This window comes from Boleophthalmus pectinirostris, unplaced genomic scaffold, assembly GCF_026225935.1.
Source record: "Boleophthalmus pectinirostris isolate CB_2022bp ecotype Guang Dong unplaced genomic scaffold, ASM2622593v1 HiC_scaffold_14, whole genome shotgun sequence".
Taxonomy (NCBI): domain Eukaryota; kingdom Metazoa; phylum Chordata; class Actinopteri; order Gobiiformes; family Gobiidae; genus Boleophthalmus; species Boleophthalmus pectinirostris.
Window position 1 is genome coordinate 35,626,969 of NW_026571047.1, and position 16,365 is coordinate 35,643,333.

A 16,365-nucleotide genomic window follows, 5' to 3' on the forward strand; every position below is an offset into this window, starting at 1 on the left:
ATTTGTAGTACTTGTACCTGACAGTTGTAGTATTTGTAGTATTTGTAGTACTTGTACCTGACATTGTACTGACAGTTGTAGTATTTTGTAGTATTTGTAGTACTTGTACCTGACAGTTGTAGTAGTATTTGTAGTACTTGTACCTGACAGTTTGTAGTATTTGTAGTATTTGTAGTACTTGTACCTGACAGTTGTAGTATTTGTAGTATTTGTAGTACTTGTACCTGACAGTTGTAGTATTTGTAGTATTTGTAGTACTTGTACCTGACAGTTGTAGTATTTGTAGTATTTGTAGTACTTGTACCTGACAGTTGTAGTATTTGTAGTACTTGTACCTGACAGTTGTAGTATTTGTAGTACTTGTACCTGACAGTTGTAGTATTTGTAGTACTTGTACCTGACAGTTGTAGTATTTGTAGTACTTGTACCTGACAGTTGTAGTATTTGTAGTACTTGTACCTGACAGTTGTAGTATTTGTAGTACTTGTACCTGACAGTTGTAGTATTTGTAGTATTTGTAGTACTTGTACCTGACAGTTGTAGTATTTGTAGTACTTGTACCTGACAGTTGTAGTATTTGTAGTATTTGTAGTACTTGTACCTGACAGTTGTAGTATTTGTAGTATTTGTAGTACTTGTACCTGACAGTTGTAGTATTTGTAGTACTTGTACCTGACAGTTGTAGTATTTGTAGTATTTGTAGTACTTGTACCTGACAGTTGTAGTATTTGTAGTACTTGTACCTGACAGTTGTAGTATTTGTAGTACTTGTACCTGACAGTTGTAGTATTTGTAGTACTTGTACCTGACAGTTGTAGTATTTGTAGTACTTGTACCTGACAGTTGTAGTATTTGTAGTACTTGTACCTGACAGTTGTAGTATTTGTAGTATTTGTAGTACTTGTACCTGACAGTTGTAGTAGTATTTGTGTATTGTAGTATTTGTAGTATTTGTAGTACTTGTACCTGACAGTTGTAGTATTTTGTAGTATTTGTAGTACTTGTACCTGACAGTTGTAGTATTTGTAGTATTTGTAGTACTTGTACCTGACAGTGTAGTATTTGTAGTATTTGTAGTACTTGTACCTGACAGTTGTAGTATTTGTAGTATTTGTAGTACTTGTACCTGACAGTTGTAGTATTTGTAGTATTTGTAGTACTTGTACCTGACAGTTGTAGTATTTGTAGTATTTGTAGTACTTGTACCTGACAGTTGTAGTATTTGTAGTATTTGTAGTACTTGTACCTGACAGTTGTAGTATTTGTAGTATTTGTAGTACTTGTACCTGACAGTTGTAGTATTGTAGTTTTGTAGTACTTGTACTGACAGTTGTAGTATTGTAGTATTTGTACTTGTACCTGACAGTATTAGTATTGTATTGTAGTATTGTAGTATTTGTAGTACTTGTACCTGACAGTTGTAGTATTTGTAGTATTTGTAGTACTTGTACCTGACAGTTGTAGTATTTGTAGTATTTGTAGTACTTGTACCTGACAGTTGTAGTATTTGTAGTATTTGTAGTACTTGTACCTGACAGTTGTAGTATTTTGTAGTATTTGTAGTACTTGTACCTGACAGTTGTAGTATTTGTAGTATTTGTAGTACTTGTACCTGACAGTTGTAGTATTTGTAGTATTTGTAGTACTTGTACCTACTTGTAGTAGTTGTACCTGACAGTTGTAGTATTTGTAGTATTTGTAGTACTTGTACCTGACAGTTGTAGTATTTGTAGTACTTGTACCTGACAGTTGTAGTATTTGTAGTATGTGTAGTATTTGTAGTACTTGTACCTGACAGTTGTAGTCCGTGTCGAGTCCGTCCCAAAGACTCATGAACTGAGCTTTCATCATGGCTGTGGCCTCGTGATCCGAACTCGAACGATTCCTCAGAAACGAATCTGAAACAAATGACAAACACCTGTCACACCTGCTCCTGTCTGCTCCTGTCTGTCCCTGTCACTGCCTCAGTCATTGCCCCCGTCATTGCCCCTGTCCGCCCCTGCCCGCCCCTGGGTTAACCCTTGGGCGTGTTACCGATCTCGTCGATGAAGATGATGCTGGGCTGGAGTTTGAGGGCGAGGGAGAAGACGGCGGCGGCGAGCTTCTGTGATTCGCCGTACCACTTGTCCGTCAAAGTGCTGGGCTGGAGGTTAATGAAGCGAAACCCCGCCTCCTTCGCCGTGGCTTTGGCGATGAGCGTTTTCCCGCATCCCGGAGGCCCGAACAACAGCACCCCTACAGGACACACAAGTAATTACACAAACACATTTCAATTTCGATAAAACAGACTCGATACTCGATACCAATTCTGATCTTTTTGTTTAGACAATCTCCTGTGATTTTCCACATTAAATGTAAAACTTTCTGTTCTATTCCCATGTGTCCTTATATCTGTGTGATCCCTGGTTGATCCCTGGTTGAGTCCTGGTTGAGTCCTGGTTTAGTCCCTGGCCCTGGTGTGTAATCCCTCACTGGTCAATCTCTCTTATTCTTGTTCTGATCCAGCTCCAGATCTAAAAACATTCAGGAAACGTTCTAAAGTTTCTACAGGTTCTACAGGTTCTTCTCTGTCCTATCACATTGACTTTCTAGGATCCAGACTAGTTTTGATATCCATCAGTGTCTGTAGTGACTGAAACTGAAACTAGAACTTTATTAATGTTCTGTATTTTAGTGTTCTTTCATTTAAACGTGTCTGGTTTAGAGCAAACTGGCCCAGGGGCCAAAAGTGGCCCTCACACCGGTCTGCAATGGCCCCAAGACTTCCCCATACAACCACAAACCCAACCTTTATACTGCTGAAAGAGTGTGGAGAAGGAAGAGGAGCGAAGGAGGAAGAGGAGCAGAGGAGGAGGAGCAGAGGAGGAGGAGCAGAGGAGGAGGTGCAGAGGAGGAGGAGCAGAGGAGGAGGTGCAGAGGAGGAGGAGCAGAGGAGGAGGAGCAGAGAAGGAGGAGCAGAGGAGGAGGTGCAGAGCAGGAGGAGCAGGTGCAGAGCAGGAGGAGCAGGTACAGAGGAGGAGGAGGTGCAGAGGAGGAGGAGGTGCAGAGGAGGAGGAGGTGCAGAGGAGGAGGAGGTGCAGAGGAGGCGATGCAGAGGAAGAGGAGCAGAGGAAGAGGAGCAGAGGAAGAGGAGCAGAGGAGGAGGTGCAGAGGAGGAGGTGCAGAGGAGGAGGTGCAGAGGAGGAGGAGCAGAGGAGGAGGTGCAGAGGAGGAGGAGGAGCAGAGGAGGAGGTGCAGAGGAGGAGGCGGAGCAGAGGAAGAGGAGCAGAGGAGGAGGTGCAGAGGAGGCGGAGGTGCAGAGGAGGAGGAGCAGAAGAGGAGGTGCAGAGGAGGAGGTGCAGAGGAGGAGGAGGTGCAGAGGAGGAGGTGCAGAGGAGGAGGTGCGGAGGAGGAGGAGGAGGTGGAGAGGAGGAGGTGCAGAGGAGGAGGTGCAGAGGAGGAGGTGCGGAGGAGGAGGAGCGGAGGAGGTGCGGAGGAAGAGGAGCAGAGGAGGAGCAGAGGAGGAGGAGCAGAGGAGGAGGTGCAGAGGAGGAGGTGCAGAGGAGGAGGAGGAGCAGAGAAGGAGGAGCAGAGGAGGAGCAGAGGAGGAGGTGCAGAGGAGGTGCAGAGGAGGAGGTGGAGCAGAGGAGGTGTTTACCTTTGGGCGGCTGCAGGAGTCTGGAGTTCTGGAACAGGTGTCTCTTCTGAACAGGTAAAATCACCGTCTCCTTTAACTCCGTGATCACCTCATCCAGACCTGCAATGTCCCTCCAGGTGATCTACAAACACATAGAAGACACGTGAGGAGCACGTGAGGAGCAGGAGGAGCAGGAGGAGCAGAGGAAGACCGATACCAGTTGTTCAGAATCCAAAGCAACAAATGGCTGCTAAGCTCTACAAGAAGTAGAAGTAGTAGTAGTAGTAGTAGTAGTAGTAGTACTTGCAGTACTTGTAGTACCTGCATGGTGAGCGGGTCGACAAGGTGCGCGGCGATGCTCATCTCGTACTCGCTCAGTTTGACGTTCTTCACTCCGATCTGCTTCATGAGTTTCTCCGCCTGCTTCTGCGCCTCCACCTTCTGTTTACGCGTCGGGTCTAGTGCGTCCACCATCCACTTTATGGTGAAGTACGTGACGGCGCCGAACACCGTCAGACGAAACAACAGCCCGATCACCTCCGAGCGACCCAGAGGACGCCCCACCTGCTCCACCGGGACCTCACGAAGAACCATCTCACCTGAACACACAGGGACAGAAAGACAGAGGGGTGAGGGGGACAGAGGGATGGACGGAAGGACAAACGAATGGACAAAGGGACAGAGGAGCAGAAGGACAGAGGGATGGAGAACAGAAGGACAGAGGAGCAGGGTTAGTCTTTGTACATATACGAAATAAAAGGACCAATATTAAACTTGGCTGTCCCCCTGTCCCCCCGGACCCCGTAGAAACTGTCGCTGATTTAACCCGGAAAGTGCGTGAATCTAAACGCGAGGTTTCGGTTTGACTGGAAAATTCACCAAGCCTTAAAAACCAAAGTAGAAATATACTGATGTGTTTAACGCAGCCGAATAATCCAGAAGCACGTCTCTTAACGCTGTACGTGTGTCCCCAGTGACAGTTCATGTATTTATACTAAAGAGTGAGTATAAAATTGCAGATCATGTCTTTTCTCACGCACAATCTGGCGAGCGTTGCGTCAAAACCACCAGAGCACAGCGTGAACTCCCTGTCAGATCATTTAAATCACCAAACAGCACGAGGAGACCGCTCAGGTTTAATAAAAAAAAAGTTTAAATCCTTTAATAAAACATGTTTAAATCCACATTATGCTCGTGTTTTATCCGGTAAACGTGAAAAGTGTCTCTGTATCCGACGCACATCTGGCGCTAGCGTTAGCCGCATTAGCTCCGGTGACCTTCCCGGTTTGATATTTCCGTTCTTTCCTGTGCAATAACCGGAGTTATTTAGTTACCGATGGCATATTCACAATCTTACGGGTTTATATGGAGCGACAGAAGCCGACAGACCCAGAGAAGAGACGGTTTTTGAGGTAAAAAGAATGAAAAAGTGCGGAAAAGTGACAGACCTCCGCTGGACGTGTGTGCTGCAGTCTGCGCCGGAACCACTGCGCCCCCAGCGGACACACGGGGAACACACCGTTTCCACTGCGCCCCCAGCGGACACACGGGGAACACACAGATTCCGAAAACAAAACGAAATCTGTCAAAAATGTAGAAATTTCTTCTGAACAGTTCAGGCAAAACGTTCCTTTTGGCAAAGTATAATTAATGTTATATTTAGCCGTCACAATATTTTAGCCATTTTGCCTTTTTGTCATCTTTGTCTTTGAGCTTTTTGGTTTGTGCGTGAAGAAAAATGATTTTGCAAACATCCGTCAACAGCTTTAAAGTGAAAGTTCTTTTATTTAGCCAATAATAATGATAAAGAATAAATTCTTCCTTTAAAATATTGTCTTTTTGACTCTGATTTCTTCACTGCAGGATCACATTACATCATCCCCCCGTGAGCGGTCATCCCTGTGTCCACGGAGTGTCGCTAAAACACCACGCACTGCTCTTCACACCGCAAATATTTCATTTAAAGACGTTTCACTTCGATTAAATAATAGAATAATATTCTTTGTTGTATTCTTAGCCAAGTGAACCTTTAAATGTGCATTTAAACGGGCTGTGACTTTCTGAATCTGCACTAAACACACAGACTGAGCCTGAGCTCTGCAGCTGCACTCGGGATTTTCACAATAAAATATTTTTCTGAGAAACTCCGCTGGGTCTTTAAAGATAATAAATACAAAAACAGTAGATTATGACTCAAACTAAACCCCGTCTGCGTTAGTTTTTTCTGAACAGTCTTTTCTGATCCACGTACGGCTCTGTTTCTCGTTCTGGACTTTTACTTTTCTCCCGGATGCTCCGTGCAGACAGCGGCTCCTCTCCGCTCCTGTGTCCGCTCTGACGCGTCTCCAGCCCGGCTCCGTTCCTCCGCTCTCCCGCTGTCTCCGGAGCTCCAAACTTCTCCCAGACCCGGATTATTTGCACGGATTATAATTTCAGCCTCGTGGATCTCCCGTTAAATAAAGCCTCGGATGGTTGTGTGCGGCGCCATGGGACCCGGGCAGCCGGTCCCACCGCGGGAGCATGGAGCGAGCCCGAGCTGCCTCTGAGCTCAGCCCCGAAACAAGCACCAGCGCCCGGCCGTGACTCAGGTAACGAGCCGGCTAGCATTAGCACCACGGAGCTCACTTCTTTCAGCGGATAACTTGTTAATTCTAAAATAAACATATTATTTTATCTACAATTTAGTATTTAATGCAGAGCCCCAAAGCGTAAGATGCAAGATTTGTTTTTCCAGACTATAGACCGAAGCCTCCAGGTTTGACACCGACCACAGGCTCCGAGCGGCGGCTCCCTGTCAGCTGATGTCCCGGTTAGCATTTAGCACTAGCCTTTAGCCTTTAGCCTTTAGCCTTTAGCATTCATTTAAACTCTGTTAACTGATTTCAGCCACAAACTCTTCTCCGTGCTCCGTAAACTTCCTCTCGTATCTGTATCACGCTCGGGAATATTCGATTTATGGTTTGGATTAAATTTTTCTGAGGCTGATTTTTTTGTACCGAGCCGTTTCCTTGTCCTGCCCGGGAAAGAGGCGCAGGAGCCGGATCCGTGCCGCCGCGTCCCCCGGTGCCGCGGACTCCGGACGTTTAAGACTCTTCCTCGGTTCGGATGGGCTTTGTTCCTCCGTACCGGCCCCCGGAGCCCCAGTGACCCGGCGGAAGGCTCCAGGGGACAGCGGACAGTGCTGGTTCCTCTCCGGGCTCTGGGCTGCTCCTCCCCGGGGACACTGCACCTGGACCGGGCCGGTTCTGACGGAGACCCGGGTCATGGCGAACATCATCAAGGAGATCGTTAGTCGGAACAAAAGGCGGTACCAGCTCGGAGACTTCGACCTGGACCTCACCTGTATCCTCCTCAGAACTGAACCAGAACTGAACCAGGACTGAACGAGGTCTGGACCAGGACTGAACCAGGTCTGGACCAAGCCTGAACCAGATTTTAACCAGGTCTAAACTAGGTCCAAACCTATTCCGAACCAGGACTGAACCAGGACTGAACCAGGACTGAACCAGATATTAACCAGGTCTAAACTAGGTCCAAACTTGATCCAAACCAGGACTAAACCAGATCTAATCCAGGTCTAAACCAGGACTAAACCAGGACAGGACTAAACCAGGACTAAACCAGGTCCAAACCAGGTCCAGGACTTGTACTTGTGTGAGTTGTTTCTCGTCCTAAACATGTTCTTCAGATATTTACCCAAACCTGATCGCGATGGGCTTCCCTGCCGAGCGTCTGGAGGGAGTTTACAGGAACAACATCGACGACGTCGTACGGTACGAAAACCACCTCTCGTTTACACACAATTATACAATACGCACAATTACACAAACCGTACAATTACACAACATTCTTCTAATAAATACAATATTTTCTGTTTCAGGTTCTTCAACTCGAGGCACAAAAATAACTACAAGATCTACAACCTGTGAGTGCAGTACCAACGCACAACACACAACTCACACGACACACAACACACACACACAACACACACCACACACGACACACAACACACACACAACACACACTACACAACACAACACACACCACAACACAACACACACACCAAACACCACACACACACACACACAACACACACCACAACATACACCACACAACACACACCACAACGCACACCACACACACACACACACCACAACGCACAACACACAACTCACACCACACAACACACACCACAACACACAACACACAACTCACACCACACAACACACACCACAACGCACAACACACAACTCACACCACACAACACACACCACACAACTCACACCACAACACACAACTCACAACACACACCAAAACTTACAACACACACCACAACACACACCACAACATACACCACAACACACAACACAACACACAACACTCTTCACACAACTCACAACACACAACTCACAACACACAACTCACAACACACAACTCACAACACACAACTCACAACACGTTTCACACAATACTCTTCACACAACACTCTTCACACAACACACACCACACACCACACACCACACCAGGCTGAAACTCCACGTCCCATAATCCTCTGTTTTGTTCTGTTGTTGTTTCCTGGAGTTGTGTTTGTTTCATTCACATGTTTCACACAAACTGCACATTTAAGACGAGTTCTTGTGAACAGAACGTTGCAGAACCGAGAGAACGCGGCGGCGTCTTTTACTCTTCTCAAATATAAATCCTCCTGTTTGTTTTCCTCAGATGTTCAGAGAGAAACTACGACCCCAACAAGTTCAACTGCCAGGGTAAGAGTCTGACCTCTGACCTCTGACCCCGAACCCTCTTATTATTATTATTACTACTACTATTATTACTACTATTATTACTACTACTATTATTATTACTTCTATTATTACTACTATTATTATTACTACTATTATTACTACTAGTACCACTACTACTATTATTATTACTACTATTATTACTACTACTATTATTATTACTTCTATTATTACTACTATTATTATTACTACTATTACTATTACTACTACTACTACTACTATTATTACTACTATTACTATTATTACTACTACTACTACTATTATTACTACTATTACTATTACTACTACTACTACTACTATTATTACTACTATTACTATTATTACTACTACTCTCTCTCATTGATTTCTCCTCTGATTGGCTCTCGCCATCTCTCCTCTCCTCTGATTGGCGGCGGCGGTCCTCAGTGGCGCAGTACCCGTTCGACGACCACTCTCCGCCGCAGCTGGAGCTCATGCGTCTGTTCTGCGAGGACTTGGACTCGTGGTTGGGGCAGGACGCCAAACACGTGGCAGCGGTTCACTGTAAGGCGGGAAAAGGTCGCACTGGGGTCATGATCTGCGCCTACCTCCTCCACCGCGGCCAGTTCACCACGCCCGAAGACGTGCTCGAGTTCTACGGACAGGCGCGCACCACCGACCGCAAGGTGAGACTGACCGCACCGACCGTACCGACCGCATCGACCGCACGGACCGCATCGACTGCACCGACCGCACGGACGGCACCGACTGCACCGACCGCACCGACTGCATGGACCGCACCGACCGTACCGACCGCATGGACTGCATGGACCGCACCGACCGCATGGACCGCATGGACCGCACCGACTGCACCGACCGCACTGACTGCACCGACCGCATGGACGGCACCGACTGCACCGACCGCACCGACTGCATGGACCGCACCGACCGTACCGACCGCATGGACCGCATGGACTGCATGGACCGCATGGACCGCACCGACTGCACCGACCGCACCGACCGCACCGACTGCACCGACCGCACCGACTGCACCGACTGCACCGACCTGCCGACCGACCCGCACCGACTGACCGAACGCACCGACTGCACCGACTGCATCGACTGCACCGACCGCACCGACCGCACCGACTGCATGGACCGCACCGACCGTACCGAACGCATCGACTGCACCGACTGCATCGACTGCATCGACTGCACCGACTGCACGACTGCATCGACTGCACCGACTGCACCGACCGCACCGACGCACCGACTGCACCGACGCACCGACCGCACCGACGCTGACGCATCGACTGCACCGACCGCACCGACTGCCGACCGCGACCGCACCGACCGCGACCGACTGCACGACTGCACGACCGCACGACCGCACCGACCTGCACCGACTGCACCGACCGCACCGACCGCATCGACCGCACCGACCGCATTGACTGCACCGACTGCATCGACCGCACCGCCCATAGACACAGTTTGGCGGCTTACAGAAGTCTGCAGGATGCCCCTCCCCCACATGTGTCTCAGTGTCAGATGTCCTCCCCTTTGTATGTATGTGTGTGTGTGTGTGTGTGTGTGTGTCAGATGCCCTCTTCACACACGTGTGTATGTGTGTGTGTGTGTGTGTGTGTGTGTGTGTGTGTGTGTGTGTGTGTATGTGTGTGTGTGTGTCAGTTGCTCTCTTCACACACGTGTGTATGTGTGTGTGTGTGTGTGTGTATGTGTGTGTGTGTGTGTGTGTGTGTGTGTCAGATGCTCTCTTCACACACGTGTGTATGTGTGTGTGTGTATGTGTGTGTGTGTGTGTGTTTGTGTCAGATGCCCTCTTCACACACGTGTGTATGTGTGTGTGTGTGTGTATGTGTGTGTGTGTGTGTGTATGTGTGTGTGTGTGTGTGTGTGTCAGTTGCTCTCTTCACACACATGTGTGTATGTGTGTGTGTGTTTCAGGGTGTGACGATCCCCAGTCAGCGCAGGTATGTGTCGTATTACAGTGTTCTCCTGAAGAACCGACTCCAGTACAAACCCACAGCCCTGCTCCTGCACAAGGTCCTGTTCCACACCGTGCCCATGTTCACCAACGGAACCTGCAGTGAGTACTACACATACTACTGCAAATACTACTACTACTACTACTACTACTGCAAATACTACTACACACACACACACACAAAGGTTCTCACTCAGGTCAAAGGTCACACTCAGGTCAAAGGTCACACCCAAGTCAAAGGTCACACTTAAAGCTGCACTGTGTCATTTTTCTGCTGGAGGCTCCGTCAGACGCTTTTCTCTGTGGAGATGCTGTTGCTTTGTTTGGAATGTGCCAACGTTTGGCTTTAAACCTTTCTGTCTCCGTGGAGACCAAACCAGACGGTGTTCCAGGTCAACTCTGTGGAGAGGCGAGCCCGCTCACAGTCAGTGTTGTTTTGTTTTACTCAGGACTTTAAAACCTCCTGTGACTGAATGAACATAAGTGGAGCTGTTTAAAGTCACACTGTGGAACATTCCAGACAGAACAGTGACGTCTCCATGGAAACACTAGGCCTTGTTCATGAAACACTCGTATGAACAGATTTGTTCTTCAGTTCTTCTGAAGAACAAATTTTTCCTTCACAAAACTTGATCTTATCTGAAAATGTTCTTCTGGAAACAAATCCTGTGAAGAGAAGAACCTGAAAGAACCAAACTGTTTTAGAACGAGATCATCTGATCTCCAACACAACATCATAATTCCTCCATGATGAGAAGGTCTGAATTTACTTCACTTATTTCCTATAAACGTATGACTGTGGGACCAACAACATTTATGAGGCGTTTTACAGGACATGTTATAATAGAACATGTTCTGCTCTAGAACATGTGTGTCTTTGGTCTCAGACTTTCTGTCCCAGTGTCTCCAGATGTTCCTCTGTCAGATGTCCTCGGTGCTGGACTCATCACCTTAGCATTCTTCTCTAACATGGATTCAACTCTCCATGTACTGACTCACAACACCTCCAATACTTGGTTCTTCTGTATGTTCTCTGTTCCTCCTCAAACTCTCAGTTCTTCTGTATGTTCTCTGTTCTTCCTCAGACTCTCAGTTCTTCTGTATGTTCTCTGTTCCTCCTCAGACTCTCAGTTCTTCTGTATGTTCTCTGTTCCTCCTCAGACTCTCAGTTCTTCTGTATGTTCTCTGTTCCTCCTCAGACTCTCAGTTCTTCTGTATGTTCTCTATTCCTCCTCAGATTCAGTTCTTCTGTATGTTCTCTATTCCTCCTCAGATTCAGTTCTTCTGTATGTTCTCTGTTCCTCCTCAGACTCAGTTCTTCTGTATGTTCTCTGTTCCTCCTCAGATCCTCAGTTCGTGGTGTTCCAGCTCAAAGTGAAGCTCTTCACGTCAAACTCTGCTCTGACCAAACGAGAAGACAAACATCTGCAGATGGACCTGCCCCAGCCCCTGCCCCTGTGCGGAGACGTCAAGGTGGAGTTCTACCACAAGACCAGCAAGATCACCAAGAAAGTACGAGTACTGCTGCTACTGCTACTGCTACTACTGCTGCTACTACTACTGCTACTACTGCTACTACTACTGCTACTACTACTACTGCTGCTACTGCTACTACTGCTACTACTGCTACTACTGCTGCTGCTACTACTACTACTACTACTACTACTACTGCTGCTACTGCTACTACTGCTGCTACTGCTGCTACTGCTACTACTGCTACTACTGCTGCTGCTACTACTACTACTACTACTACTACTGCTGCTACTGCTGCTACTACTACTACTGCTGCTACTGCTACTGCTGCTGTACTACTACTACTACTACTACTACTACTGCTACTACTGCTGCTACTGTACTGCTACTACTACTACTACTACTACTGCTGCTACTGCTACTGTACTACTACTACTACTACTGCTGACTACTACTACTACTACTACTGCTGCTACTGCTACTACTGCTGCTACTACTACTACTGCTACTACTACTACTACTACTACTGCTACTATTGCTGCTACTGCTGCTACTGCTACTACTACAATCAACTTCAAACATTTTGATACTGTCATACATGCGTTTGTGACAACTAGGTTGGATCACTGTGATGCACTTTATGTTGGTGTCAGACAAAATGCACTTTCCCGGTTGCAACGGGTCCAAAACTCAGCGGCTCGACTTTTAACTGAAACCCGGAAACACAAGAGCATCTCACCGATTTTAGCTTCTCTTCATTGGCTTCCAGTGTCTTTTTAGAGTTGATTTTAAAATTCTTTTATTCACACTAGTGTTTGCACGGCCTAGCGCCCTCCTACCTCACTGACTTGATCCACCCTTATGTCCCCTCTCGTACTCTCAGGTCTGCAGACCAACTCCAGCTCACCGTCCCAAAAACTAAACGTAAACTTCGTGGGGACCGTGTGTTTTCTGTTTCTGCCCCTCAGCTGTGGAACCACTTGCCATTAGTGATTAGAGGCCGAGTCTGTACCTGTTTTTAAATCACTCTTAAAAACGTATCTTTTTTCACTGGCTTTTAATAAGTGACATGTATATTTCTTGTCGAGTATTTTGCTGTTTTTATGTTTTTAATGGTTGTATTGCATGTGTATCATATATTTTCTTCCATTGTCTGTCCTGTGTTTGTGTACAGCACTTTGGCCGACTGTAAAGTTTATAAAGTGCTTTATAAATAAAGTTGGTATGGTATGGTATGGTACTACTACTACTACTACTACTACTACTGCTACTGCTACTGCTACTGCTACTGCTACTACTACCGCTACTGCTACTACTACTGCTACTACTGCTACTACTACTGCTACTACTACTGCTACTACTACTACTACTACTGCTACTACTACTACTACTGCTACTACTGAGTCCTCGGTTCCTCGGTTCCTTGGTTCCTCGGTTCCTCGGTTCCTCCTCTCGCTGTGACTCCTGCTCTGTGTGTTTCAGGAGAAGATGTTCCACTTCTGGTTCAACACGTTCTTCGTCCCAGAACCTCCCCCCAATGGACAGAACCACGAGAACGGAGGCTCCCAGCAGAACCGGAAGAGGGGAGGAGGAGGAGAAGAGGAGAGAGGAGAGGAGAGAGGAGGAGGAGCAGAGGAACAGAGCGGCCCGGACTTTCTCACCCTCAGCCTCTGCAAACAAGAGCTGGACAAAGCCAACAAGGACCAGAGCCACCGGAACTTCTCCCCAAACTTCAGGGTGAGGAGCAGAGGAGGAGCAGAGGAGGAGGAAATGGCGTGTGTGTCCTCTCTCTGATTGGCTGCGGCGTGTGTGCCCTCTCTCTGATTGGCTGTGGCGTGTGTGTCCTCTCTCTGATTGGCTGCGGCGTGTGTGTCCTCTCTGATTGGCTGCGGCGTGTGTGCCCTCTCTCTGATTGGCTGTGATGTGTGTGTCCTCTTTCTGATTGGCTGTGACGTGTGTGTCCTCTCTCTGATTGGCTGTGATGTGTGTCCTCTCTCTGATTGGCTGTGATGTGTGTCCTCTCTCTGATTGGCTGTGATGTGTGTCCTCTCTCTGATTGGCTGTGGAGTGTGTGTCCTCTCTCTGATTGGCTGTGGCGTGTGTGTGTCCTCTCTCTGATTGGCTGTGGCGTGTGTGTGTCCTCTCTCTGATTGGCTGTGGCGTGTGTGTCCTCTCTCTGATTGGCTGTGGCGTGTGTGTCCTCTTTCTGATTGGCTATGATGTGTGTCCTCTCTCTCATTGGCTGTGGCGTGTGTGTCCTCTCTCTGATTGGCTGTGGCGTGTGCATCTTCTCTCTGATTGGCTGTGGCATGTATGTCCTCTCTCTGATTGGCTGTGGCGTGTTCATCTTCTCTCTGATTGGCTGTGGCGTGTATGTCCTCTCTCTGATTGGCTGTGGCGTGTGCATCTTCTCTCTGATTGGCTGTGGCATGTATGTCCTCTCTCTGATTGGCTGTGGCGTGTGCATCTTCTCTCTGATTGGCTGTGGCATGTATGTCCTCTCTCTGATTGGCTGTGGCGTGTTCATCTTCTCTCTGATTGGCTGTGGCGTGTGCTTCCTCTCTGATTGGCTGTCGTCTGTTGCAGGTGGAGTTGTTTTTCACGAAGCCGCAGGAGGACGGCGCCGGCTCAGACTCCGCCTCCTCGGTGACGCCGGACGCCAGCGACGCCGAGCTCGACCAGTACCACTACTCCGACACCACGGACTCGGACCAGGACCAGGACTCGGACCCGGAGCCGGACCTGGACCAGGACTATCAGGTGTCCCGGGTCTGACCTCGGGACTCGTGAGGCGGGACGATCGGGACCAACGCCGCGACCTCGCACGACCTCGGGCTCAAACCGCCGACTGTAAATATACGGGACAGAGGGAACGCGCCAACGCCAACGCCGCGCTGCACACAGGAAGTGTTCATGGGCGCAATCCGGCTCAACGGACTCTGGCTCCAGTTCAGTTTGTGTGGCTCCTCTCTGACCTTTGACCTCTGACCCGCTCAACAAGACCCTGGGGTTTGGACTTCAACATTTTGACCTAAATCTGAACATTCTTCTGTCGTGCGGCGTCCGTGGGTCAGACGTTCTTCTGTCTCCTCGTGGACTCGACTTTGGGACGAGATTTAAAACCAAATGTTGTTTTTTTGTGCTGAGTCATGTCTCTGCTGGTTGGACGTTCTGCTGAGGCGCAGAGGTGGAGCAGCTCAGATCAGGCTCACCACAGTAGCTTCAAACATCAGGATCTGCTCTGGCGCGTGGACTTTAAAACCCCAGAGGAGCACTCACAGATCACCACCTGATGATGTCACCAGGTGGGACAGAGTGTAAAAGTCAGCGGCACGTAAACGAAACAAAACACAACTCCAGTACGGACAGTATGGGGTTAAAGCCCCACTGCGGAACATTTCCTCACATTAGGGCAGGTTCTTTCTGGTTTTGTCATTTTCCTGTCGGTACGGCGGCGGCGTTTCGTACGGCGGCGGCGTTTCGTACGGCGACGTCAAGTTTGTGTTTTCCATGTTTCAGTCGGTGAAGCTAAACCTCCATAAGCTGCACTTGTGTTCGTCCGTCAGGATTCACTCAGATGCCCCGCCAGGTTTGCACTTTATACAAATCATTAAACTTAAAGCGGAGCTTTTCTCAACTGTCTCATGTTCTAATGTTCCTCATCACAAACCTGCCTCAAGACGCTCAAGAGTCCTCTATGTTTGAGTTATCTAGCGATCTCTCCTGGGTCCTATTAAAACCCTCCTCACAGTTCGGTGCAGTACGAGGCTCCGCCCACATGCTCCCACACCACAATCCTCCATAAAAACACAAAAACACGACACAAAACTGAACACAACAAACCTGATGTGTGTGCAGGAGTTTCATTAGTGCAATGCTCTGAAGGGGGAGGGACTCAGCACAGAGAGCAAAGGGAGGAGAGACTCAGAGCGACAAAAACAAAAGTGAAATTTATAAAACATGAAACATGTGATCTGATGTTTTGGGCAAATAAAACATTTTCAAACCAATAAAAGGAAAATGTTGAATGAATGAATGTGACGTGAGACAGAGCAAACCCTTCACACAGACCTCTACACACTGTGTCACACAGGCCTCTACACACTGTGTGGCACAGACCTCTACACACTGTGTGGCACAGACCTCTACACACTGTGTGGCACAGACCTCTACACACTGTCAGACCTTTTCACATCATCTGAAGTGTCTCTGTAGGTTTGAGGAACTTCAGAAGCTTCATGTTTTTCTGTGTAAATGTGTGTGTAAGTGTGTGTAAATGTGTGTAAGTGTGTGTGTGTGTGTGTGTGTAAATGTATGTAAATGTGTGTAAAGGATAAACATTCTTCATGAACAGTTTATCCACAACTATCAAGAAAAGAAAGAACAAAACTTAAAGGAAACAACGAGTCACATGAGTCACACAACAAACTCAACTCATGTTCTGCTCCTGGAGACTCTGACGTGTGTCTGTCTCCATGGAAACTGCTGAACATTCTCCCACAGACACACAG

General features: G+C 47.8%; 2 protein-coding genes across 2 annotated transcripts in view; one reads left to right on the top strand and one right to left on the bottom strand.

The window, feature by feature from the left end:
• The window catches only part of atad1b (ATPase family AAA domain containing 1b), a 9,569-nt gene extending 4,400 nt beyond the window's left edge, over positions 1 to 5,169 (bottom strand). The window contains exons 1-5 of the mRNA XM_020931258.2: positions 5,065 to 5,169; positions 3,938 to 4,215; positions 3,638 to 3,758; positions 2,035 to 2,235; positions 1,792 to 1,898 (exon numbers count right to left, since the gene is read on the bottom strand). Coding sequence (XP_020786917.1) covers positions 1,792 to 1,898; positions 2,035 to 2,235; positions 3,638 to 3,758; positions 3,938 to 4,210 — 702 coding nt within the window. The 5' untranslated portion in view covers positions 4,211 to 4,215; positions 5,065 to 5,169. The remainder of the gene's footprint in view (positions 1 to 1,791; positions 1,899 to 2,034; positions 2,236 to 3,637; positions 3,759 to 3,937; positions 4,216 to 5,064) is intronic.
• Positions 5,170 to 5,729: 560 nt separating this feature from the next.
• ptenb (phosphatase and tensin homolog B) lies at positions 5,730 to 15,491 on the top strand. The gene is made up of 9 exons (XM_020931252.2): positions 5,730 to 6,958; positions 7,305 to 7,389; positions 7,497 to 7,541; positions 8,339 to 8,382; positions 8,824 to 9,062; positions 10,342 to 10,483; positions 11,727 to 11,893; positions 13,337 to 13,591; positions 14,441 to 15,491. The coding sequence occupies exons 1-9, from the start codon at positions 6,880 to 6,882 to the stop codon at positions 14,627 to 14,629; spliced, it is 1,245 nt and encodes a 414-aa protein (XP_020786911.1). The 5' UTR covers positions 5,730 to 6,879; the 3' UTR covers positions 14,630 to 15,491.
• Positions 15,492 to 16,365: the final 874 nt, after the last annotated feature.

Excerpts from the sequence above, each read along its gene's own strand:
- ptenb (XM_020931252.2), top strand. The coding sequence starts at position 6,880 with ATGGCGAACATCATCAAGGAGATCGTTAGTCGGAACAAAAGGCGGTAC. Across the intron at positions 7,542-8,338 it reads AACTACAAGATCTACAACCT|ATGTTCAGAGAGAAACTACG; the intron begins GTGAGTGCAGTA and ends TGTTTTCCTCAG. Across the intron at positions 9,063-10,341 it reads CGCGCACCACCGACCGCAAG|GGTGTGACGATCCCCAGTCA; the intron begins GTGAGACTGACC and ends TGTGTGTTTCAG.